General features: G+C 39.7%; 1 protein-coding gene across 1 annotated transcript in view; it reads left to right on the top strand.

Moving 5' to 3' along the window:
* Window positions 1-21,502, top strand: part of LOC128657017 (oocyte zinc finger protein XlCOF6-like) — a 119,111-nt gene extending 97,609 nt beyond the window's left edge. Inside the window, exons 10-11 of the mRNA XM_053711241.1 lie at window positions 3,959-4,063; window positions 17,798-21,502. Of these exons, the coding sequence (XP_053567216.1) occupies window positions 3,959-4,063; window positions 17,798-19,074 (1,382 nt within the window). The 3' untranslated portion in view covers window positions 19,075-21,502. The remainder of the gene's footprint in view (window positions 1-3,958; window positions 4,064-17,797) is intronic.
* The last annotated feature ends 5,999 nt before the right edge of the window (window positions 21,503-27,501 follow it).

Here is a 27,501-nt window from a genome sequence, read left to right as displayed (position 1 = left end):
ACCTGAGGGACTTATAGAATAATTTTGATCTTTATCTGAAAACAGTGGAACAAAGTAATTTAAGGCAACATGAAAAAACAAATTCGTAACATTGCAAACCTAATAATACAATATGGAACTGTTTGGTACCATGTGGTTCTTACCCATTACCCAAGTCCAATGACTTCTCATCTAGTAAGCCGCCAACAGTCCATTAGCTATCTTCAGGCCAACACAGACCTGAAAGTAAAATATTCTGTTCTGAGTTACATAGAAATATGAATAATAGCAACCCTAGAGTCCAGGGTGGTCTATGGGGGGTGACTCTGTTTTCCGTCATTTAGATTGAGACTTGATCCATTGTGAGCGTTGCTCCTTGGGAAGATCTTGATTCTTTTCTTGACGGGATTGCGAGATCTCCAGAACATCCTCTCCTGGTGGGGTAATAGTTATACCCAGCTTCTTTGTCAGGTTGTCTAGATCTTGAAAAGTCCTGTACACGACTTGGGTGCCATTGTGGTTGATGATCAGGCTGAAGGGGTAGCCCCAGCGATATCTGATATTATTATCTTGCAGAGCTTTGGTAAGGAATCTGATCTCTTTCCTCCTCTGAATGGTTTGTGGGCAGAGATCTTGGAATATTTGAAGGTTATGGTCTTTGAATGTGATGGTTCTTCTCGATCTCGCGGCTTGCCATAGCTCCTCTTTAGTGGTGTACCTTAGAAATCTCATGATTACATCTCTTGGTGGAGAGGGAGGTTTAGAAGGGGGTCTGAGTGCTCTGTGGATCTGCTCAATATCATCATTCAGGAGAGGTGGTGACCTGGGAGCTAAAGAATGAAACAAGTCTCTAACATAAGCTTTTAATTGGTCCTGCGGGACTTCTTCAGGAATACCTCTAATCCTAAGGTTATTCCGCCTCCCCCTGTTATCCAGATCTTCAAGTTTTTCTTGTAAAGATTGCACCATTGAGTCCTGTATTGACAGTTGTGTATTTGAGCTTACCATATTATTAAGAGCATCTTGCCCCTCCTCAAGGTAATCGAGTCTGGAACCCATTTCGTTCAAGTCCTTTTTAAGCTCTCTCATTTCACTTTTAATGAAAGTTTTTAGAGATTCTAGGTCAGTTTTAGACGGTAGATCAGCAATTTGTGACTGCAGAGCAAGTAAATAATTGTGTTGCAGTGGTAGGGAATCTGCGGCTCTAATAAAAGCTTTTCCTGTGGTTGGGATAGATCTGCTGGAGCAGAGTCTGAGGAGTGAAAGAAGGCTGACACAGATGGTGTGGTTATTGCTGTTTTGTTACCCTTATCCATTTTGGCTCCCTTACGTTGGGACATGATGATGTGAGCAAACGTAAAACAAAGCCTCTGGGAAGCCAGAATCTGTATATTAAAAGTCAGGTTAGGCTTAGCAGTGTGTGAAGGATAGTTGAGAATAAGTGGTGAGAGGTGGGGCTCTCCAGGGAAACAGTTCCACTTTAAACAGTATAATCCTCCAATTCTAATAGAAACTAACAAGGACACACACTTGTATATTAATGGTGCTATCTTTTAGAAAGGGCGCTTCAGTTGCAGAGAGTAAAGCTACTTTTCTTTTTTTTCTTTTTTCTTTTTTAGATCCTGATTTCATTACATATCAAATGCCCCCACGTGCTGACTGCTAGTTGTACAGACAGGCCTGGCAGTTTATTAAGAGAGGGGTTAATAAAACTTTTGCCCCCTACCCATACACCAAGAACTACAGCTGTGCTTATGTCTGGGATGGAGACAGCTTAGTATGCTTTATAGGTCCCGGTCTGGGCAGGGGTATATGTAGAAAAGCAGGACTCCCCCTATGTAAATGTCTCCCTTTGACCGTTACCTTGCTGTGACAGGTATACCGCGTGGCAGTGTCGGCTGTTGCTAAGACTCCCTCCGGCTCGAGTATGCACTTCTCAGCTCTGTAGCTGAATCGTTGGGCTGGAGGCTGGATGGGGTTTTTCCCCGCAGTGTTCCCACTAAGGTAGGTGCAGAAGGGGCTGACAGGGATGCCGCGTGGGTTATCAATCCTAATCCAATATGGCGACTGGGTCGCCGTTAGAAGTGTGAGCGGGTCGCTGATTAACTCACAGGATGTGAAAAAGTCCCCAGCTTGTGTACCGATCCTTGCTCATATAGATAGGGAACCGGTGAGGTATTTTTAGAGTCCCCACATATGTGCCTTAAGTTATTTGAGCTGCAACATCTACGGAGCGCTACTGAAACACAGCCATGTCCCAGCACGGCTTGGCTCCGCCCCCCCCCCAACGCTGCTTTTTAACGCCCGCTGGTATTACGAGTCTTGCAGGTACAGGTGTACCGCTCACTTTTTCGGCCAGACTCAAAAATACCGCAAATCCACTTACGTCAATTGCGTATCCTATTTTTGCAATGGGACTTGCATAGCGCCGGTATTACGAGTCTTCCAAAAAGTGAGAGGTACACCCTCTCCTGTCAAGCCTGGTACCGTATTTTTATGGACCAACACCGTAGTATAAAACTCTTAACTAAAGTGCTAAAAAGTACACTAACACCCATAAACTACCGAAAAACCGAGGCCCCCCCCCCCACATCGTAAACACTAAAATACATTTTTTAACCCCTAATCTGCCGAACCGGACATCTCCGCCACTATAATATATATTTTAACCCCTAAACCGCCGCACTCCCGCCTCGCAAACACTATTTAAATTTTATTAACCCCTAATCTGCCGTCCCTAACATCGCCGACACCTACCTACATTTATTAACCCCTAAGCTGCCGCCCCCAATGCCCCAGCCACTTCATTAAAGTTATTAACCCCTAAATCTAAGTCTAACCCTAACACCCCGCTAACTTAAATATAATTTAAATAAATCTAAATAAAATTACTACAATTAACTAAATTATTCCTATTTAAAACTAAATACTTACCTATAAAATAAACCCTAAGCTAGCAACAATATAACTAATAGTTACATTGTAGCTATCTCAGGGTTTATTTTTATTTTACAGTTCAACTTTGTATTTATTTTTACTAGGTATAATAGTTACTAAATAGTTATTAACTATTTAATAGCTACCTAGCTAAAATAAAGACAAATTTACCTGTAAAATAAAACCTAACCTAAGTTACAATTACACCTAACACTACACTATAATTAAATTAATTCCCTAAATTAACTACAATTAAATACAATTATCTAAAATACGAAAAAAAAACACTAAATTACAGAAAATAATAAAATAATTACAAGATTTTTAAACTAATTACACCTAATCTAATCCCCCTAATAAAATAAAAAAAAGCCCCCCAAAATAATAAAAGGCCCTACCCTATACTAAATTACAAATAGCCCTTAAAGGGCTTTTTGCGGGGTATTGCCCCACAGTAATCCACTCTTTTACCTGTAAAAAAAAAGTACAATACCCCCCCAACATTAAAACCCACCACCAATACACCCATCCCTACTCTAAAACCCACCCAATACCCCCTTAATAAAACCTAACACTAACCCCTTGAAGATCACCTTACCGGGAGACGTCTTCACCCAACTGGGCTAAAGTCCTCAACGAAGCCGGGAGAAGCCTTCATCCAACCAGACGGCATCTTCTATCTTCATCCAAACTTTGATTAACAAGAGCTTGTTACAATAGCTCTGACATAAGAGGGAATAACAATCTAGAGGGGCGGCGCACGTGCAATGCGCTAAAGGGAGTAATAACAGACTGGTCGCACGTCCAGAAAATATTCTAAGGGGCTTAGGCAATGTACTTTGTAAACAGACATTTAAAAAAATATTTATAAATGCAGACGATTCACACAGAATGTTCCGCACTACCATACTTAACTTCCTGATATTATGTTTAAAAATGTATTACTTTTTGTGTGAACTGTCCATTTAAGTTAACTGTAGGAGTTTGATGTTATTTTGGAAATTTCAGTGATTTATTTATTTATTCTTTTTTTATCCCCCAGGTGAAAACGATGCTAAGATTTCATGTAACATGGGACAAACAAAAGATCAGTGGCTAAGAAATATCCAACCATCAGAGCAGGAAATTTGTGCCAATGCAAGTACAGGTGAGTGTACGTGTGTGAGATGTCTGAGGGACGCAGGGTGCAAGTGAGTGTACGTGTGTGAGATGTCTGAGGGACGCAGGGTGCAAGTGAGTCTACGTGTGTGGCATGTCTGAGGGAAGATGGGCACGTGTGTGACATGTCTGAGGGAAGCAGGGCACGCATGAGTGTATGTGTGTGACATGTCTGTTAAGTTGGGCACGTGAGTGTTTGTGACATGTCTGTGGGAAGTAGGGCACGTGTGAGTGTATGTGTGTGACATATCTGTGGGAAGAAGAGCACAGGTGAGTGTATGTGTGTGACATGTCTGTGGGAAGTAGGGCACGTGTGAGTGTATGTGTGTCATATGTCTGCGGGAAGTAGGGCACATGTGAGTGTACGTGTGTGACATGTCTGAGGGAAGCAGGGCACGCATGAGTGTATGTGTGTGACATGTCTGTTAAGTAGGGCATGTGAGTGTGTGTGACATGTATGTGGGAAGTAGGGCACGTGAGTGTCTGTGGCATGTATGTGGGAAGTAGGGCATGTGTGTGTGATGTCTGTGGGAAGTAGGGCACATGTGATTGTACGTGTGTGATATGTCTAAGGGATGCAGGGCATATGTGAGTGTATGTGGGTGACACGTGAGAGGGACGCAGGACACAGGTGAGTGTAAGTGTGTGACATGTCTGGGATGGAGGGGATAGGTGTGTGTGTACGTGTGACATCTAAGGAAAGCAGTTTACTGACACTTGAGAGGGATGTAGGGCAAAGTGAGTGTTTGTGTGTCATGTCTGTGAGAAACAGGAAACAGATAGTGTATGTGTGCAAGGTGTGAGGGTTGTAGGGCACAGATAGTGTATGTGTGCGACATGTGAGGGTTGTAGGGCACAGGTGAGTGTACGTGTGAGATGTGCCTGCCGGATACAGGGCACAGGTGAGTGTACATGTCTGATGTGTATGTTCACTAATAGTTTATTTTACATATTATATACAGTATTACCTTTTATATGAAGTGATACTTTGGTGTTCATTACAAGTACAGAATATATGGCATAAATGCAACATTCTAAAAAAAATAAAACTACATGTTTTGTGCTCATAGCAATAATTATTTAAATGGACACTTAAATAAACTTTTATGATTCAGAAAGAGCATTCAGTTTTATGATACTTTCCAATTTACTTCCATAATCAAATTTGCAGTCTTTTTATATACACACTTTCTGGGGAACAAGCTCCTACTTAGCATGTGCACAAGCTCACAGGGTATATGTATACTAGTCTATGATTGGCTCATGTCTGTCCCATGATAAAGGGAGGCGGAAAAAGGGTAGAAAAAAATAAATTTGATAGAATTTTTTTTTACTGCTTATTTGAAATTCAGAGTAGGTGTTATTGTCTTGTCTTTTTTTTTATGCATTTGTTAATTATGCAATTGTATTTAATGGTCCTTTTATGTTGCATATTAACCCTCTTTCCTGTGATGTAAATGCTCTTAGCCTTTTTTAAGTTAACTCAATAGCTGTGGTGGTTTGATGTTATTTTGGAAATGTTACAAGTTGATATCCTTTTGGTTTATTTGTATTGGGGTATTTTAAGCTTTTTCAGCTAAATACTCCTAATCATCTATATGATATTACAGAATTGGCTACCTTACTTCCTTTCCTCAGATACCCCTACCCTCATTCTCAGTGACTTCAACCTCCCTGTTGATAATCCCACTGCCTCCTATGCAAAAAACTTCTGCAACTCACTTCCTCTTTTGGCCTGTCACAATGGACTGACTCTCCCACTCACAAAGATGGTCACTCCCTTGATCTGTTTTCTTTCATGTAATTAGCAAGAGTCCATGAGCTAGTGACGTATGGGATATACATTCCTACCAGGAGGGGCAAAGTTTCCCAAACCTCAAAATGCCTATAAATACACCCCTCACCACACCCACAATTCAGTTTTACAAACTTTGCCTCCGATGGAGGTGGTGAAGTAAGTTTGTGCTAGATTCTACGTTGATATGCGCTCCGCAGCAAGTTGGAGCCCGGTTTTCCTCTCAGCGTGCAGTGAATGTCAGAGGGATGTGAGGAGAGTATTGCCTATTTGAATGCAGTGATCTCCTTCTACGGGGTCTATTTCATAGGTTCTCTGTTATCGGTCGTAGAGATTCATCTCTTACCTCCCTTTTCAGATCGAAGATATACTCTTATATATACCATTACCTCTGCTGATTCTCGTTTCAGTACTGGTTTGGCTTTCTACAAACATGTAGATGAGTGTCCTGGGGTAAGTAAATCTTATTTTCTGTGACACTCTAAGCTATGGTTGGGCACTTTTATTTATAAAGTTCTAAATATATGTATTCAAACATTTATTTGCCTTGACTAAGAATGTTCAACTTTCCTTATTTTCAGACAGTCAGTTTCATATTTGGGATAATGCATTTGATTTAATCATTTTTTCTTACCTTCAAAAATTTGACTTTTTTCCCTGTGGGCTGTTAGGCTTGCGGGGGCTGAAAATGCTTCATTTTATTGCGTCATTCTTGGCGCAGACTTTTTTGGCGCAAAAATTCTTTTCCGTTTCCGGCGTCATACGTGTCGCCGGAAGTTGCGTCATTTTTTTGACGTTATTTTGCGCCAAAAATGTTGGCGTTCCGGATGTGGCGTCATTTTGGCGCCAAAAAACATTTAGGCGCCAAATAATGTGGGCGTCTTATTGGCGCTAAAAAATATGGGTGTCCCTTTTGTCTCCACATTATTTAAGTCTCATTTTTCATTGCTTCTGGTTGCTAGAAGCTTGTTTTTTGGCATTTTTTCCCATTCCTGAAACTGTCATTTAAGGAATTTGATCAATTTTGCTTTATATGTTGTTGTTTTTTCTCTTACATATTGCAAGATGTCTCACGTTGCATCTGAGTCAGAAGATACTACAGGAAAATCGCTGTCTAGTGCTGGATCTACCAAAGCTAAGTGTATCTGCTGTAAACTTTTGGTAGCTATTCCTCCAGCTGTTGTTTGTATTGATTCTCATGACAAACTTGTTAAAGCAGATAATATTTCCTTTAGTAAAGTACCATTGCCTGTTGCAGTTCCTTCAACATCTAAGGTGCAGAATGTTCCTGATAACATAAGAGATTTTGTTTCTGAATCCATAAAGAAGGCTATGTCTGTTATTTCTCCTTCTAGTAAACGTAAAAAATCTTTTAAAACTTCTCTCCCTACAGATGAATTTTTAAATGAACATCATCATTCTGATTCTGATAACTCTTCTGGTTCAGAGGATTCTGTCTCAGAGGTTGATGCTGATAAATCTTCATATTTATTTAAAATGGAATTTATTCGTTCTTTACTTAAAGAAGTTCTAATTGCTTTAGAAATAGAGGATTCTGGTCCTCTTGATACTAATTCTAAACGTTTGGATAAGGTATTTAAATCTCCTGTGGTTATTCCAGAAGTTTTTCCTGTTCCTAATGCTATTTCTGCAGTAATTTCCAAAGAATGGGATAAATTGGGTAATTCATTTACTCCCTCTAAACGTTTTAAGCAATTATATCCTGTGCCGTCTGACAGATTAGAATTTTGGGACAAAATCCCTAAAGTTGATGGGGCTATTTCTACCCTTGCTAAACGTACTACTATTCCTACGTCAGATGGTACTTCGTTTAAGGATCCTTTAGATAGGAAAATTGAGTCCTTTCTAAGAAAAGCTTATCTGTGTTCAGGTAATCTTCTTAGACCTGCTATATCTTTGGCTGATGTTGCTGCAGCTTCAACTTTTTGGTTGGAAACCTTAGCGCAACAAGTAACACATCATGATTCTCATGATATTATTATTCTTCTTCAGCATGCTAATAATTTTATCTGTGATGCCATCTTTGATATTATCAGAGTTGATGTCAGGTTTATGTCTCTAGCTATTTTAGCTAGAAGAGCTTTATGGCTTAAGACTTGGAATGCTGATATGGCTTCTAAATCAACTCTACTTTCCATTTCTTTCCAGGGTAACAAATTATTTGGTTCTCAGTTGGATTCTATTATTTCAACTGTTACTGGTGGGAAAGGAACTTTTTTACCACAGGATAAAAAATCTAAGGGTAAAAATAGAGCTAATAATCGTTTTCGTTCCTTTCGTTTCAACAAAGAACAAAAACCTGATCCTTCATCCTCAGGAGCAGTTTCAGTTTGGAAACCATCTCCAATCTGGAATAAATCCAAGCCAGCCAGAAAGGCAAAGCCTGCTTCTAAGTCCACATGAAGGTGCGGCCCTCATTCCAGCTCAGCTGGTAGGGGGCAGGTTACGTTTTTTCAAAGAAATTTGGATCAATTCTGTTCACAATCTTTGGATTCAGAACATTGTTTCAGAAGGGTACAGAATTGGTTTCAAGATGAGACCTCCTGCAAAGAGATTTTTTCTTTCCCGTGTCCCAGTAAATCCAGTAAAAGCTCAAGCATTTCTGAATTGTGTTTCAGATCTAGAGTTGACTGGAGTAATTATGCCAGTTCCAGTTCAGGAACAGGGGATGGGGTTTTATTCAAATCTCTTCATTGTACCAAAGAAGGAGAATTCCTTCAGACCAGTTCTGGATCTAAAAATATTGAATCGTTATGTAAGGATACCAACGTTCAAGATGGTAACTGTAAGGACTATTTTGCCTTTTGTTCAGCAAGGGAATTATATGTCCACAATAGATTTACAGGATGCATATCTGCATATTCCGATTCATCCGGATCATTATCGGTTCCTGAGATTCTCTTTTCTGGACAAGCATTACCAGTTTGTGGCTCTGCCGTTTGGCCTTGCTACAGCTCCAAGAATTTTTACAAAGGTTCTCGGTGCCCTTCTGTCTGTAATCAGAGAACAGGGTATTGTGGTATTTCCTTATTTGGACGATATCTTGGTACTTGCTCAGTCTTTACATTTAGCAGAATTTCATACGAATCGACTTGTGTTGTTTCTTCAAGATCATGGTTGGAGGATCAATTTACCAAAAAGTTCATTGATTCCTCAGACAAGGGTAACCTTTCTGGGTTTCCAAATAGATTCAGTGTCCATGACTCTGTCTTTAACAGACAAGAGGCGTCTAAAACTGATGGCAGCTTGTCGAAACCTTCAGTCACAATCATTCCCTTCGGTAGCCTTATGCATGGAAATTCTAGGTCTTATGACTGCTGCATCGGACGCGATCCCCTTTGCTCGTTTTCACATGCGACCTCTTCAGCTTTGTATGCTGAATCAATGGTGCAAGGATTACACAAAGATATCTCAATTAATATCTTTAAAACCGATTGTTCGACACTCTCTAACGTGGTGGACAGATCACCATCGTTTAATTCAGGGGGCTTCTTTTGTGCTTCCGACCTGGACTGTAATTTCAACAGATGCAAGTCTCACAGGTTGGGGAGCTGTGTGGGGATCTCTGACGGCACAAGGAGTTTGGGAATCTCAGGAGGTGAGATTACCGATCAATATTTTGGAACTCCGTGCAATTTTCAGAGCTCTTCAGTTTTGGCCTCTTCTGAAGAGAGAATCGTTCATTTGTTTTCAGACAGACAATGTCACAACTGTGGCATACATCAATCATCAAGGAGGAACTCACAGTCCTCTGGCTATGAAAGAAGTATCTCGAATTTTGGTTTGGGCGGAATCCAGCTCCTGTCTAATCTCTGCGGTTCATATCCCAGGTGTAGACAATTGGGAAGCGGATTATCTCAGTCGCCAAACGTTGCATCCGGGCGAATGGTCTCTTCACCCAGAGGTATTTCTTCAGATCGTTCACATGTGGGAACTTCCAGAAATAGATTTGATGGCGTCCCATCTAAACAAGAAACTTCCCAGGTATCTGTCCAGATCCCGGGATCCTCAGGCGGAGGCAGTGGATGCATTATCACTTCCTTGGAAGTATCATCCTGCCTATATCTTTCCGCCCCTAGTTCTTCTTCCAAGAGTAATCTCCAAGATTCTGAAGGAATGCTCGTTTGTTCTGCTGGTAGCTCCGGCATGGCCTCACAGGTTTTGGTATGCGGATCTTGTCCGGATGGCCTCTTGCCAACCGTGGACTCTTCCGTTAAGACCAGACCTTCTGTCACAAGGTCCTTTTTTCCATCAGGATCTGAAATCCTTAAATTTAAAGGTATGGAGATTGAACGCTTGATTCTTCGTCAAAGAGGTTTCTCTGACGCTGTGATTAATACTATGTTACAGGCTCGTAAATCTGTATCTAGAGAGATATATTATAGAGTCTGGCAGACTTATATTTCTTGGTGTATTTCTCATCATTTTTCTTGGCATTCTTTCAGAATTCCGAGAATTTTACAGTTTCTTCAGGATGGTTTAGATAAAGGTTTGTCCGCAAGTTCCTTGAAAGGACAAATCTCTGCTCTTTCTGTTCTTTTTCACAGAAAGATTGCTATTCTTCCTGATATTCATTGTTTTGTACAAGCTTTGGTTCGTATAAAACCTGTCATTAAGTCAATTTCTCCTCCTTGGAGTTTGAATTTGGTTCTGGGGGCTCTTCAAGCTCCTCCGTTTGAACCTATGCATTCATTGGACATTAAATTACTTTCTTGGAAAGTTTTGTTCCTTTTGGCCATCTCTTCTGCCAGAAGAGTTTCTGAATTATCTGCTCTTTCTTGTGAGTCTCCTTTTCTGATTTTTCATCAGGATAAGGCGGTGTTGCGAACTTCTTTTGAATTTTTACCTAAAGTTGTGAATTCCAACAACATTAGTAGAGAAATTGTGGTTCCTTCATTATGTCCTAATCCTAAGAATTCTAAGGAGAAATCGTTGCATTCTTTGGATGTTGTTAGAGCTTTGAAATATTATGTTGAAGCTACTAAATCTTTCAGAAAGACTTCTAGTCTATTTGTTATCTTTTCCGGTTCTAGAAAAGGCCAGAAAGCTTCTGCCATTTCTTTGGCATCTTGGTTGAAATCTTTAATTCATCTTGCCTATGTTGAGTCGGGTAAAACTCCGCCTCAGAGAATTACAGCTCATTCTACTAGGTCAGTTTCTACTTCCTGGGCGTTTAGGAATGAAGCTTCGGTTGATCAGATTTGCAAAGCAGCAACTTGGTCCTCCTTTGCATACTTTTACTAAATTCTACCATTTTGATGTATTTTCTTCTTCTGAAGCAGTTTTTGGTAGAAAAGTACTTCAGGCAGCGGTTTCAGTTTGAATCTTCTGCTTATGTTTTTCGTTAAACTTTATTTTGGGTGTGGATTATTTTCAGCAGGAATTGGCTGTCTTTATTTTATCCCTCCCTCTCTAGTGACTCTTGTGTGGAAAGATCCACATCTTGGGTAATCATTATCCCATACGTCACTAGCTCATGGACTCTTGCTAATTACATGAAAGAAAACATAATTTATGTAAGAACTTACCTGATAAATTCATTTCTTTCATATTAGCAAGAGTCCATGAGGCCCGCCCTTTTTTTGTGGTGGTTATGATTTTGTATAAAGCACAATTATTCCAATTCCTTATTTTATATGCTTTCGCACTTTTTTATCACCCCACTTCTTGGCTATTCGTTAAACTGAATTGTGGGTGTGGTGAGGGGTGTATTTATAGGCATTTTGAGGTTTGGGAAACTTTGCCCCTCCTGGTAGGAATGTATATCCCATACGTCACTAGCTCATGGACTCTTGCTAATATGAAATAAATGAATTTATCAGGTAAGTTCTTACATAAATTATGTTTTTTCAGCTATCGATGCACTATCTCAAACTTCACAAACTCACCTTTTCCTCTTTCTGACCACCACCTCCTCACTTGTAACATCACCTCCCTCCCTATAATTCTCCCTCCCTCCTTCTACCTCTCACACTAAACTTCACAGCAGTATTAAGTCAATAGATCAGCAACAGCTTGCTAGCTCTCTCGAACCTCTTCTCTCTTCCATCTGCTCCTTTTCTTGTCCTGATGAATCTATCTGCCACTACAACTCCACCCTTACATCGGTCCTTGATAATCTGGCCCCACCTACCATAGGTCGGAAAACATACACTCATCCTCAGCCCTGGCATACTCCTCTGACACGGTACCTACGCAGATGTTCCGTACTGCTGAGCGACACTGGAGGAAATCTCAGAGTTCTGCTGAATTTCTTTACTATAAGTTCATCTTGAACGCTTACTATTCTGCCCTTAATCTATATAAGCAACATTACTTCTCTACTTTTATCTCTACTCTTTCTTCAAACCCAAAATGTCTGTTCTCCACATTCAATACTTTTCTCCGCCCACCCCCACCTCCCACCACAACTTTTCTCTCAGCTGAAGATTTTGCCAGTTACTTTAACAACAAAATAGACTCCATCAGAAATGAAATCCGCTGTCAACATACTACCAGTCCCCCACCCCCTCAAAAGCTCACAATCATCCAAAACCCACATAGCCATAAATTTAGCTCTTTTGCCCCTGTTACAGAGGAAGAAGTTTCTGCCCTTATACTATCCTCTCACCTCACTACCTGTCCCCTCGACCCCATCCCCTCACAACTACTCCCCTCCCTCTCTTCTACCCTTAGCTCACATCTTCAACCTCTCCCTCAGCACTGGTATAGTTCCCACATCTCTTAAACATGCATTAGTCACACCTATCCTCAAAAAAACCTCTCGGGCGGAGCCAACTGCCGAAGCAGCAAGATGCATCTGTTTAGAGCTCCTGATGTTTGTCTAAATATCTCTCTATTTTGAGCAAACTAAAGATTTATATAATAAGTCTGGCTTTTCATTAAGTTCTTGAGGGTAGAACTAACGCTTTAATGAAGCTGAAAACATAAGGGTAGACACCACATCAACATAAGAATTTTTTCGGCCTGCTACAATCGCTGAAAAGGAAGAACCGCCATCTTAAAGAACATTCGCGCTCTCTTACTCATACTGGAGATTTAGCCGTATACTACAATATGGAGGAGCAAATTGTGGCTATGTTACACAGTATGATGTCCGCTTTGGATGCTCATCAGTGCGAACTTGTCACAGTGCTTGGTGCAGCTATGAACCGAGACCAAGAGGCTCCATTAGCCAGTAAAGCTGTGGACACCACTGTAGGATATATAATAGACGCACCAACTGTGAGTTACGCTATATATCAATTCACTGAGATCTCGTACAGCGAAGCTAGAAGACAGCCTGAGCCTTATGGAGCAGAATCACCGGAATACTGCAACCAACTACGCTCCCTGCAGCCCACTACAGCTAAAGAAGAAGAGACAAGCCCTCAGCAGTGGGAAGATGGGACTCTACTAGCCTCGATGTTTATATGCACTGGCAGAAACCTAACAGACTCACCAGCAGGGCCGTGTTCAGATCTTGTAAGAGCTTTGATACCGGAGCTTGCCCCTCTCCCTGACAGATCTTGTGCTGAGTCAAAGCTGCTCACTGTGGCTCCGTTTGACATTTGCGAGGTTCTTCTAACTGCCATGACGAGGAGGCCTCTAGATGGTTTTCCCCCTGAGGTCAAACAGCCATTATGGCACTGCTGGCGACAAGCTGGACATGAGTGATACTCCTCTCACAAGCTGGTGGGCATTGGGTGAAACGGTGGGACATGTCACAGTGCAAGAGAGACTTTAGCTCCCAATATTTTGAAGTCCCTAATCCTCTACATATAACGTTATGTTTTTGCTGTTATGTTATTCTATCATAAGTTCCCTGTTATATCTTTGGTTTGATGTTTACTAGCCTACTTAGATTTAAGGCTTTACATTCAGGCTTTCCTAGCATTATGATATACCCTTTATCCCTACATATACTTGCCGGAAACTTAGTAGCGCAATGCTGCCCATACAATCTCACACTAGATATATGATCTGGCGACATATCCCCATATCTCCCATTTACTCTAATAAGTTAAATTCCTGAGCATTTTGTACTCTTGTGTGGAACTACTACTGTATAGTTTAATGTACCTATGTTTATATGTGTGTGTTTTCTTGTTTTATCTCTATATTTATTGGTGACAGGCTATGTTGTGTATCTATATATGTTTAAGAGAAAGCAGCCTAAGTGATGGCTATTACTTTACATGTGTGTCTATATGTGTATATGTATCTGAGCGCAAGTGCATATGTGTGTGTTTATTTATTCTGACTGGATTAGTTCTAATTCTCACTCAAATATTACAACCAGTCCTCCTACTGCAGTAGTGGTTGATAGTAGTTACTAATCAGGCCTGTGCTAATCCCCCTTACATACAGTCCTATAAATTCTCTAGTATGTCTAAAATTTGGCTGAATGTTTTCTTAGGGGTCAAATGTCCTCCTGTTATTTATAACTGGAAAGCTGAGATAGGCTAGATCATTAGATTACCGGAGTCTTATCCATTGCATTCTGTACTAAGGGCCGTTTATGTAGCCATTTTGTTAGTTTATAACTGACATTTTAATGTTGTGTGAGGAGTCTGTGTCAGGCTATTAGTTGAAGGAGTATGTTAGTTACATATGCTCACTGCCATTTTCAGGCTGGCAGCAGTATAGTCTCCTCCCTTTTTGTTGAATGGCCCTGGCTGTACTACCCTGTACTACCCTTGTTTGCTCCACTTCTATGAGGCAGGTCAGACTTATAATATTGCAACTTCTCTTATTTGGATAATCACACTCTCATAGTCATAGATATGTGCGGTATGTATGTCTGAAAGAGCCCTATTGCACCTTAACTTATTACACTCTATCCCTGTTACATTCCAACGGTGTGTGTATATCCCTAAAGATAACACTGTGGTAAACATAAGCTGTGCACTCTACTTAGCCTATCTTTTGCTGTCAGGATTCATTGCTTCTCACATAGGCTTGAACTACTTTTTGCTTAATTTATATATGCCATGTTCTCTTAGTGCTTTAGTGTTTCTATTGTGAAAGAAAACAACACATTTCTCAGTTTTTCACCTTTATTTGTGGTATAAATGGGAGACAACCCTTATTTTTTTTTCTTTATGTTGAAAGCTCAGAGGCCAGAAAGCACTTACTAGTTTAAAACCCTGAATGGCTCCGCCCCCCCCACCTTTCCCCTCACCTTATTTCGAGCGGCTCTTGCCCGCTGCATTCCCCTTCCCCGAACAATCTTTAAGCCAACCCCCCCTTGTTCTAATTTCACCCAAATAGATATCCTACGGTTGATTTTCAATGACAATGTGGGGCCCAGTACTATTTTTCCATGATATTATACTACAAAACTGAAGTCTTCTTGTAGAGTGTCCAAATCTCCTACTAATGCTTTAGATAAATTGGTTTATACTACTCCTTTTACATATTGTTCTGGTCTAGGCTAATCTTTTTGATCTTTCATTTCTCTAGCCACATATTGCCCTACCATTTTGATAACTGCCTATATTTCCTTCTTTTGAATCTCATAATGGTATTGAGGTTGGTATATTTTGAATTTGTGGACCTGATAATACTTATGTAATAGCATTGTATACCCTCTTATCTGTCATTGATTTGTGACGCATTTTTTTTATTCTATGTTGTATTTGTTTATGGCTTCAATAAAAAATATTTAAAAACAAAAAAACCTTCTCTTGATCCAACCTCCCCATCCAACTACCACCCTATTTCCCTACTCCCTCTTGCCTCAAAGCTTCTTCAAAAGCTAGTATATGCACCTTTAGCCCATTTCCTTACATTAAACTCCCTCCTTGACCCACTGCAATCCGGATTTCGTCCCTTTCACTCAACAGAGACAGCAATTGTTAAGGTTACCAACGACCTACTTAGAGCAAAATCCAAAGGCTGCTTCTCTCTACTTATCCTCCTTGACCTGCCTGCAGCCTTTGATACTGTTGAGCACCCTCTTTTGCTCTATACCCTTCAATCCTTCGGCATCTGCGACACACCTCTCTCTTGGTTCTCTTCCTATCTGTCTAACCATACCTTTAGTGTAGCCTTCTCTGGGGCATGCTCTGCCCCGTTACCTCTTTCTGTTGGGGTACCGCAAGGCTCTGTCCTTGGTCCCTTTCTCTTCTCAATCTACATGTCCTCATTAGGTTTCTTAATAAAGTCTCAACGGTTTCATTATCATTTGTATGCAGACGATACCCAAATCTACCTCTCTGCACCAGAACTATTTCCTTCCTTGCTAACCCGTGTCACTGTCTCTCTCATATCTCATCTTGGATGTCCTCTCACTACCTCAAGCTAAATCTCTCCAAAACCGAGTTCCTTATCTTCCACCCTTCTTCCAAAATCACCACCCCCCATGACTCTATAACTGTTGATAACTACATCATTACCTCACATGCCCGATGTCTTGGGGTCACACTTGACTCAGATCTGTCTTTCACTCCTCACATTCGGTTCTTGGCTAAAGCCAGCGGCTTCCACTTTAAAAACATTGCTTACATTAGACATTTATTTACACAAGACACAACTAAGATTTTAAACCACTCTCTCATCCTTTCCCGCCTCATCTACTGCAACGCCATCCTCTCTGGTCTCCCTAGCTGCCACCTAGCTTCTTTTACAATCCATAATGAATGCCTCTGCCAGGCTCATCTTCCTTACACGTCGCTCTTCATCTGCCGCACCTCTCTGCCAATCCCTTCACTGGCTTGCTCTTGGCTACAGGATTAAACACAAAATTCTCACTCTGACACACAAAGCCCTCAACTGCATTGCTCCCCCCTACATCTCAGATCTTGTCTCCTGATACTCTCCCTCCCGCCCCCTTCGCTCCGCTCATGATCTCCTACTACAAGTGCTCCCTGAAGAGTCTACTATACATACAATCTACACTAACTTTCCTTATCTCCACTGTTATTCCCTTAAACTCCATAGCACGTAAGCCTATGAGCCCAGCTGTTTGTAGTTCACCTTCATAAGAGCCGACTACAACAGTGCAACTCTCAGCAGGACCCTCTACCCCTTTGATCCCGGTATTGTTTTTTATATACCATGTATGTTCATAGCGCTGCAAAACCTGTTGGCGCTCTACAAATACCTGATAATTGCCTGAGTAATACAGTTGGCTTCGCTCCGCTCATGATCTCCTACTACAAGTGCTCCCTGAAGAGTCTACTATACATACAATCTACACTAACTTTCCTTATCTCCACTGTTATTCCCTTAAACTCCATAGCACGTAAGCCTATGAGCCCAGCTGTTTGTAGTTCACCTTCATAAGAGCCGACTACAACAGTGCAACTCTCAGCAGGACCCTCTACCCCTTTGATCCCGGTATTGTTTTTTATATACCATGTATGTTCATAGCGCTGCAAAACCTGTTGGCGCTCTACAAATACCTGATAATTGCCTGAGTAATACAGTTGGCTGGGGAGCTACTGATTATCCCAGAAGGTGTAGTTGACACGTGAGTGAGATTCTTCTCTATGATGAAGATTTTATATATTGCTTAGATATACTACACCACCTGGGGCCATTTTCTTTGTTTTGTTGTTCTAGAGTTATCCTTGTTTTAACTACAAGCACAAAAGCAGTAGTTACAATTATTTTAGCCCATAAACTAATCTTTATATTACTAAAAGTTTTTGTGGACACAATATTAAAAGGAATAGATATATTAGGTAGAAAAACAACAACATTATATTAAAGTTAGGTCAGTCTTTGACTAAGTGTGATATATTAGAAATAGTCCCTAATGTCCAGTAAACTGCCCTTAAGCCTTAGCATAGAAAAGGTCTAGTTGTCACAGTGTCTACTACAAGTGTAGGGGACTGATTAAATCAGAACAGTGTATATGTTCTCATGATAAAATAATTATCTAATTAATAACATTACTCCCATTGTGTTTCTTATTGACAGGTGAATTCACAAACTGCAATAATCCTAGTCATGATCAGAGTCCAAATGCTTCTTTACATCTTCAAAATCAAAGAAGCCACGTGGGAAATTTATGTACTGAATGTGGGAAATGTTTTTTTAAGAAATCACATCTTCTTAAACATCTAAAAATTCAGACAGGAAAAAAGCCATTTTCCTGTCCTATATGTGGGAAATGTTTTAACTGTAAAAACATTCTTGTTGCTCATCAGAAAAATCATACAGGTGAAAAACAATTTTCATCTTCTGATTGTTGGAAATGCTTTACTCGGAAATCAAATCTCATTACACAGAAAATTCATACAGGGGAGAAAGCATTTTCATGTTCTGACTGTGGGAAATGTTTTACTCGGAAATCAAATCTCATTGCACATCAGAAAATTCATACAGGGGTGAAAGGATTTTCATGTTCTGACTGTGGAAAATATTTTACTCTGAAATCAACTCTTATTAAGCATCAAAAAATTCATACAGGGCAGAAAGCATTTTCATGTTCTGACTGTGGGAAATGTTTTATTCTTAAATCAACTCTTATTATGCATCAGAAAATTCATACAGGGGAGAAAGCATTTTCATGTTCTGACTGTGGGAGATGTTTTACTCAGAAATCAAATCTCATTACACATCAGAAAATTCATACTGGGGTGAAAGGATTTTCATGTTCTGACTGTGGAAAATGTTTTACTCGGAAATCAACTCTTCGTATGCATCAACAAATTCATACAGGGGAGAAAGCATTTTCATGTTCTGACTGTGAGAAATGTTTTACTTTGAAATCAGCTCTTATTATGCATCAGAAAATTCATACAGGGGAGAAAGCATTTTCATGTTCTGACTGTGGGAAATGTTTTAATCGGAAATCAAATCTCATTACACATCAGAAAATTCATACAGGTGTGAAAGGATTTTCATGTTCTGACTGTGGAAAATGTTTTACTCAGAAATCAACGCTTCGTATGCATCAACAAATTCATACAGGGGAAAAAGCATTTTCATGTTCTGACTGTGGGAAATGTTTTACTGTGAAATCAGCTCTTATTATGCATCAGAAAATTCATACAGGGGAGAAAGCATTTTCATGTTCTGACTGTGGGAAATGTTTTACTCAGAAATCAACTCTCATTATGCATCAGAAAATTCATACAGGGGAAAAAGCATTTTCATGTTCTGACTGTGGGAAATGTTTTACTGTGAAATCGGCTCTTATTAGGCATCAGAAAATTCATATTAAAAGAAATCAGAGTTTAACCTCCGAATAATATGGTAGTTGTCACCCACACAATACCAAGTGCTGATGACTGCATGTGACCCCCTGGGGCCTGCAGTTTTGGAGCTGTTTGAGATCTCTTCTGCACCTCAAGCATTTATGAGGTGACCCCAGGGATGATTTGATTTAAAAATTATGATTTAAATCACTAGTCTGTAAGACCGATTTAGATCATGGTTTTCAGATTATTTGTTTATAGTTATACCAGGCTATTACTAAATTGGTTATATATCATTAGATATGCATAGATAGATCATTGAAATGAATTAAATTATTTGGAGGTGAATTATCTCCAGTTTAATTGGTTAATCATTCACATTTTATCAACTTTTCACCTGTACTTTATTGGAAGTAGGAAAATTATTACATTAATAACAATTTAAATAGTTTTATTTTACTAAAACTAACATTTTTCATTTTTAATGCTTGCCCCTCCCTCCTCACACTTAGGTCCTTGTGCAGATCTATTCCACTACAAACAATCTTCTATTAAGTGAACTTCTTGAAACTTAGTATGGGTTAATTCTGTGTATTTAGATTTGCAGGGGAGTAATGGCATTAAAGGAAAGTGAAGTCAAAATAAGTTTCATGGTTCAGAAAGAACATGAATTTTTAACAATTTTCCAATTGACTTCTCTTATCTAATTTGCTTTGTTCCTTAGGTATCCATTGTTAAAAAGCCTACATAGGTAGGCTCACTAAAATGCAATGCACTACTGTGAGCTAGCTGCTTGTCACGGTCTCACCCATTGTATTCAGACAGTCCCCAGTAGAGCATTGTTCTCCTTCAACAAAGGATTCCAAAAGAATGAAGCACATATCATAATATAAGTAAATCTAAAAATGTTATGTTCTATCTAAAACCCAAAAGTTATATTTCATGATTATGTCCCTTTTATGTCTATTTATCAACTCTGTATGTTTATTTTTTTAGAACATTTTGCTGTGCATGTTATTTCTGCAGACACAAGTTCCCAGGACGAGAACTACAGAATGAATCATGTGATATCATTAAGATTGAAAAATTCTCCAAAATAATCTGACAGAAACCTTTTGGAGAGCATGATATTGTGAATAGATTAATGGAATTAATTAATAAAAACATTACAGTAATGAATAACAAGCATCTTGCTATATAATTAAAAACTAATCTATATTTCAGGATTAATAACCTTTGGATTATAATGTAACTTTAATCCAGGGTCCCTATGTAGGTTTGAATAGCCAAGGGGGCACCTGGAGCCTCCATGTTATTTTTAATTTCTGCTTATTTTAGAAATGTTGCCTAATACAACTATAGATCCACAACAGTTTTGACTATAGAATTGAGAAAGAAAATCTCACTGTTTTGTTTACAACCTTGTTTATTTAAATTGTAATAAAAAGAAATCCATCAGAGAGATGGCAGGAACATTGGGAGTGGCCAAATAATCAGTTTGGTACATTTTGAGAAGAAAAAAAAAAACTGTCTCTGCAACACAAAAAGGCCTGATAGTCCATAACATTGGTGGATGATTGTAGGATTCTTTCCATGGTAAGGAAAAACCCCTTCACAACATTCAGCCAAGTGAAGAAAACTCTCCAGGAGGTAGGCATATCATTATCCTAATGTATCATAAAGAGAAGACTTCTCAAGAGCAAATACAGAGGGTTCCGCACAAGTTGCAAACCATTCATATACTTCAAGAATAGAATGGCCAGATTAGATTATGCCAAAAAATATCTTCAAAGAATGCTGTTCCAGAACTGGGCTGGCTTTTTTTTGACAGATGGCACTAAGATCATGCTGTACCAGAATGATGGGAAGAAAAAAGTATGGGGAAGACTTGGAACAGCTCGTGATCTGAAGAATACCACATTATATGTAAAACACGGTGGATGCAGTGTGATGGCATGGGCATGCATGGCTTCCAATGACAATGGGTAACTAGGGTTTATGATGTGACAGAAGCAGCCACATGAATTCTAAAGTGTATAGGGATCGTCACTGACACAAAACATACTGTGAAAGCAGCCCAGGAGTTTTTCAAGGCAAAGAAGTGGAATATTATGTTATGGCCCAGTCAATAGAGCATGCATTTCACTTGCTGAAGACAGAACTTAATGCAGAAAAACCTAGGAACAAAACACAACTGAAGACCGCTGTAGTAAAGACCTGGCAAAGCATCACAAAGGAGGAAACCCAACATTTGGTCGTTTGGTGATGTCCATGCGTTCCAGACTTCAAGCAGTCATTGCTTGCAAAAGATTCTCAATGAATTATTAAAAATCAACATTTTATTTATGATTTGTTAATTTGTCCAATTACATTTGAGCCCCTAAAATTTCAGGACTGTGTATGAAAATGGTTGCAATTCCTAAACGTTTCATACAATATTTTTGTTCAACCCCTTGAATTAAAGATGAAAGTCTGAACTTCACTTGCATCTTGGTTGTTTAATTTCAAATCCATTGTGGTGTCATACAGAGCCAGAATTATGAAAATTGTGTCAATGTCCAATTATTTACGGACCTAACTGTATTTAAATGAGGTGTGTGTATATATAATATATATATATATATATATATATATATATACTATGCAAAAAAGGCAGCACTCACTGGTCATTTGTAAGTAAAATTTAGCTTTTAATAATACAAAAAGTTAAAATCTTGGGAAAAACATGACGTTTCGATGCCTAACTGGCATCTTTTTCAAATGTCCCAAAAGGTAAATCCAAAGTGGTCACACCAGCTATGTGGTGTTCCCCATGAGAGCATAAAACTACTGGCTGAATGTGTTATATTTATACAAGTCATAACTGACATCGAGGCTGTGTTCAGCTGTGGATAATCACTTGCAAATCTGATCAGCTGGTTCCATTCCCACCCACAAGCTTTATACTTCATTGCGCTGTTAGTTGAGCAACTGCATGGCTTATTTGCATATGTGGGAGTGATCTGCACCGGAGTAGTGTCCAATGATCTTACAATGTTTTCAGGCATCATCATACACGCCCACTTGTCTCTGCTGTGAGTGAAACTTCCCCAAACAGAGGGATATTAGCCTGTGACTTATGAACTGCTTCTGGCACAACAATGCCGTATGTTTCACACAGGTTGGTGAGGGGTCACCTTTGTCACTCAACGTAGAAGCAGCATGTTCACCTTGGCGCATGATGTACTGAACATTGTACTGGGATGTAATACACATTCAAAAGTTGTAATGAGGAGATCAAATGTCCCACCTATAGCGGGTACACTCTCGCATTTATTCATAGAGCAACAGCTAATGCAGGAATATCAGGAAATATTGATGGAGTGTAATACACATTCGTTCTATTCAAATCAGACAACACGAATGCCCCACTTGTAGCGGGCACAAAATCCAGCAACATGTGGGGATGTTGAATAAATGACATCTAATAACACATTAGCCAAGTAGCAAAGGAAGAGGAAAAATGTAGAGAAGAAAAAATGGAAAAAAATGAAAAAAGGTTAAAAACATAGTAGAAGCTGGAACAATGAGCAAATTCAAAAAGTGTCCATTTTAAAATCCAATGATAGAAACATTTTGTGCATTTTTATTCATTCATTAGTGGATCATTTTTATCCAATGAACGGCCCAAAGTCCAATTTAATGTTTAATCCTTTAGGAAAGACTGTGTCCAACATGTAGATCCATCTGGACTCTAGTCTAAGTAACATATTGTTGCAGTCTCCCCCCCTTTTTGGAATAGGTAGATGATCAATAATCATGCAGCGTAGACTGGAGATGCTATGTTTCTGTGTAGCAAGGTGTCGGGCAACTGGGAGATCAGATGTTCCATTTTTCAGTGCCTCCCTAATGGAGCATCTGTGATTCGCCATTCTATCCTTGAAAGGGGTGGTCATTTTCCCCACATAGACCAGAGAACAGGGGCAAATTAGGATATATATGACATATGAGCTGTTACAATTCAGACGGTATCGAATGGTATATCTTTTATTCTTGTGTGGATGTTGAAAAGAATCTCCAACTTGCATGGAATTACAGTTAACACAATCACCGCATTTGTAGCAACCACTTTTTCGAGATTTTAATCATGTATCACCTTGATGGGAACTATTGGGCTCATTTTTTACCAATAGGTCCCTGATACTCCTCGCTCGTCTGTAAACCACTCTTGGAGTGTTAGTTTTCCAGGATGCCAGGCTGTTGTCGGTCTCAAGTAAGTCCCATATATTGTGAATGGAATCCCTTATGGTCTCATGTGATGGAGAGAATGTGGTAATGAAGTTTAACTTTTCTTCAGTCGTGTTTTTTCTTTCTTTATGTTTTAGGAGCGAATCTTGGTTACACATGTGGAGTTTCTGTCTCGCCATATTAATATCCTTAACCCCTTAATGACCGGACCATTTTTCAATTTTCTTACCCTTAATGACAATGGCTATTTTTACATTTCTGCGGTGTTTGTGTTTAGCTGTAATTTTCCTCTTACTCATTTACTGTACCCACACATATTATATACCGTTTTTCTCGCCATTAAATGGACTTTCTAAAGATACCATTATTTTCATCATGTCTTATAATTTACTACAAAAAAAATAATAAAATATGAGGAAAAAATGGAAAAAAACACACTTTTTCTAACTTTGACCCCCAAAATCTGTTACACATCTACAATCACCAAAAAACACCCATGCTAAATAGTTTCTAAATTTTGTCCTGAGTTTAGAAATACCCAATGTTTACATGTTCTTAGCTTTTTTTGCAAGTTATAGGGCCATAAATACAAGTAGCACTTCGCTATTTCCAAACCACTTTTTTTCAAAATTAGCGCTAGTTACATTGGAACCCTGATATCTGTCAGGAATACCTGAATATCCCTTGACATGTATATATTTTTTGTTAGAAGACAACCCAAAGTATTGATCTAGGCACATTTTGGTATATTTTATTCCACCATTTCACCGCCAAATGCGAGCAAATAAAAAAAAAACTTTACATTTTTCACAATTTTAGGTTTCTCACTGAAATTATTTACAAACAGCTTGTGCTATTATGGCACACATTGTTGTAAAAGCTTCTTTGGGATCCCCTTTGTTCAGAAATAGCAGACTTATATGGCTTTGGCATTGCTTTTTGGTAATTAGAAGGCCGCTAAATGCTGCTGCGCACCCCACGTAAATTATGCCCAGCAGTGAAGGGGTTAATTAGGTAGGTTGTAGGGAGCTTGCAGGGTTAATTTTAGCTTTAGGGTAGAGATCAGCCTCCCACCTGACACATCCCACCCCCTGATCCCTCCCAAACAGCTCTCTTCCCTCCCCCACCCCACAAATGTCCCCGCCATCTTAAGTACTGGCAGAAAGTCTGCCAGTACTAAATAAAAGGGGTTTTTTTTTTTTTTATAAAAAAAATAAAATATTTTAGCTGTGATGGACTCCTGCCTTAGCCCCAACCTCCATGATCCCCCCCCCAGCTCTCTAACCCTCTCCCCTATCTAATTGCGGCCATCTTGGGTACTGGCAGCTGTCTGCCAGTACCCAATTTGCCCAAAAACAAAAGTATTTTTTTTCTCTTTTGCTTTTTTTGGGGGTTTTCTGTAGTGTAGCAGCCCCCCACAATACCCCTACCCCCTCCCCCTCCCAGATCCTTTTATATTATTTAAAAAAAATCTTTCCCCCCCCCCTTCCCTCCTCATTGGTGTCAGTGGCCAGCTAATGCACGCGCACGCGCGCCCCCCCGCACGCTCCCGGCACCCGGCGTGCACATTGCACTTCTAGGAACCAGATGCCAGGTAGCGATGGGCCGCCTACCCGCCTCCCTGTTGCGCTCCCACCCACCAACGAACCGGCACCATCGCTACCGGTGCAGAGAGGGCCACAGAGTCTGCATCAGAGTCTTCTAAAAAGGTATTGCAGGATGCCTCCATATGGAGGCATCACTGCAATACCCTGAGAGCTGCTGGAAGCGATTGCGATCGCTTCCAGCACTCTCTTAGACAACTGACGTACCAGGTACGTCCATTGTCATTAACTACTTGTTAATGCATGACGTACCTGGTACGTCAGTTGTCATTAAGGGGTTAATGTCATATAGCCTTTCCTCCAATTTCTTACACATAGCATCCAATTGTTCACTGCAGATTTCTGGTTAGGAATTATTCCTGATTACTCGCGTAAGTTGAGAGGAGATAATGCCTACCTTTTGGTGTCGTGGGTGATAGCTAGAAGCCAGCAGCAGCGAGTTTCTGTCAGTGCGCTTAGTGTATAAAGATGTACCAAATCTAATGTGTTGTTCAGTTCTGACTTTAAAAATATTTATATCCAAAAAGTGTATTTGTTCATGATCACATTCCATTTTGAACCTAATAGGGCCTTTGATCTGATTCAGATGTTCTACCCATAGTATCAAGTCCTGTTCACTGCCACGCCAAATCAAAAACAAGTCATCTATGTATCTAGTGTACATCAGGATGTTGGGATGTGTGTAGGGTTGCATAATATGATGCTCATACCAGAGCATAAAGATATTGGCATAGACAGGGGCATGTTCGAGCCCATGGCTGTCCCTGCTATCTGCAAATAAAAATTACTTTCAAAAGAGAAATAATTTTTAGTTAAGCAATGTTCCATAAGTTCCAAAAGGAACTCTAATGGAGGACCCCTATATTCTGGGTTCCCCGTGGCCATGGATCTAACAGCCTCCAAGCCATCCAAGTGGGGGATGACAGTATAGAGGCTGTCAACATCCATGGTCACGAGGATATCCCCATCAGTCAATAAATGAAAAGTTTGTAGTTTACGTATCATCGCAGATGAATCTTGTAAATATGATCTCGAATTAGTAACTAGGGGTTGAAGGTGATGGTCAATGTACTTCGCTAATCCTGAGCATATAGAGTCCCTGGCAGACACAATAGAGGTCGCCCAGGTGGGTGTGTCAGTGACTTATGTATTTTGGGTAATAGGTATAGTATTGGTGTTTTTGGAAAGTCTATGGATAGAAAGTCACTTTCTTGTGTGGTAAGATATCCCATATGGAGTCCAAAATCAATGGATTTATCAACAAGTATTTTATAAGACAATGTGGGGTTAAAAGATAACCTTTTATAAGTTGAGGCATCGGAAAGTTGGCGGAGTGCCTCGAGCTTATAGTCATCGTAGTTTTGAATCACAATGGCACCCCCCTTATCAGTAGGGTGTATGGTGATTGTTGGGTCATGCATCAGCGTATCAAGGGCCACCTGTTCTGTTTTAGTTATATTTGAATAAACTGGTTTAGATTTCTTTTTTAAGTCAGTTCTAATCATCGTTGTAAAACTACGTATGGAGGGATTTAAAGTAGGTGGGTCAAAAGTTGATGGTTTCTTAAAGCTGTAATTACTGTCAGTTTTATTTTGATCCTTGAAAAATTATCTGATATTTAACTGTCTTTGGAAACGGTAAATGTCAACCTCAGTCTGGAAATTATCCGGCTTAGGTGTGGGTATAAAAAACAAACCCTTGTTCAATACTTTGTTTTCATCAAAGGACAAGGGTCTAATGCTCAAATTATACACTATGTCAGTTTTTTTGTGAGTGATTTTTCTTCTTGTACCCCCCTCGTCTGATATGCCTCCTTCCAAGTTTTTTGACTGACTAGTAGTAAATGAGTTTTTATTTGCTGATCTAGTGGTAACCGTACCCCCTTGGGGTTGTGTGGTCCCTATCTTAGTTTTACCAGAATTAGAATCACTGCCTGAGCTTTCGCAATTGCTGGTGTCTATGGTGTCAACAGTGTTCTTGATAACTCTTGTTTGTGTCGTCGCCTAGGGATGTGTTCCCTACGTCTATCGTCACTCCCATAAAGCCATTTGTACTACCTTTTTTCTCTGTAGTCTGTCTCTACTGTGCAGAGTTTTCTATTTTTAAAAGCCAGCAATTCACTATTATATTTCTTGACTAGTGTATCTAATTTGGTGATCCAATTGTCAGTTTTATCATCTATTAACACCTGATAACTTTCAGCCTTAATTATCTCTATCTCAACTTGTATTTTATCCTCTACACGGGAGACTTCCTGTATGGTGAGTAAAATTAGATCATAGGAGCATTTATTAAGGATGCAGCACCATTTTCTGCAAAATTCAGGATTAGTTCGTCCTAGTGTAGGTACATTAGCAATCCTAAAGCCCCTTGGTATTAGTTTGTTTTTATAATAGTTAGACAAATAAACAGCGTGTAGGTTGTAATCAATTTTGCGTTTGTTTAAATTCAAAAGTTTGTGATAACTGTCAATAGGGATATCTCCCCTCAACTCACGCAAGTCAGTGGTGTTCAGGATCTGTGCAGCATTGTCCTCAGTGAACATCAACGTGTCAGTGTTCACTTGATCATCATCTATCCGATGTGTATTAACTCCTGGGGGGGAGTAACTGATCGCACCAGCTTCCATAGAAAAAAATAAGGAAAAAAA

The sequence above is a fragment of the Bombina bombina genome, chromosome 4 (genome assembly GCF_027579735.1).
Source record: "Bombina bombina isolate aBomBom1 chromosome 4, aBomBom1.pri, whole genome shotgun sequence".
NCBI classification, from domain to species: domain Eukaryota; kingdom Metazoa; phylum Chordata; class Amphibia; order Anura; family Bombinatoridae; genus Bombina; species Bombina bombina.
The sequence above is the reverse complement of the archived record's forward strand: the minus strand, read 5'-3'. Positions and strand labels throughout refer to the sequence as shown.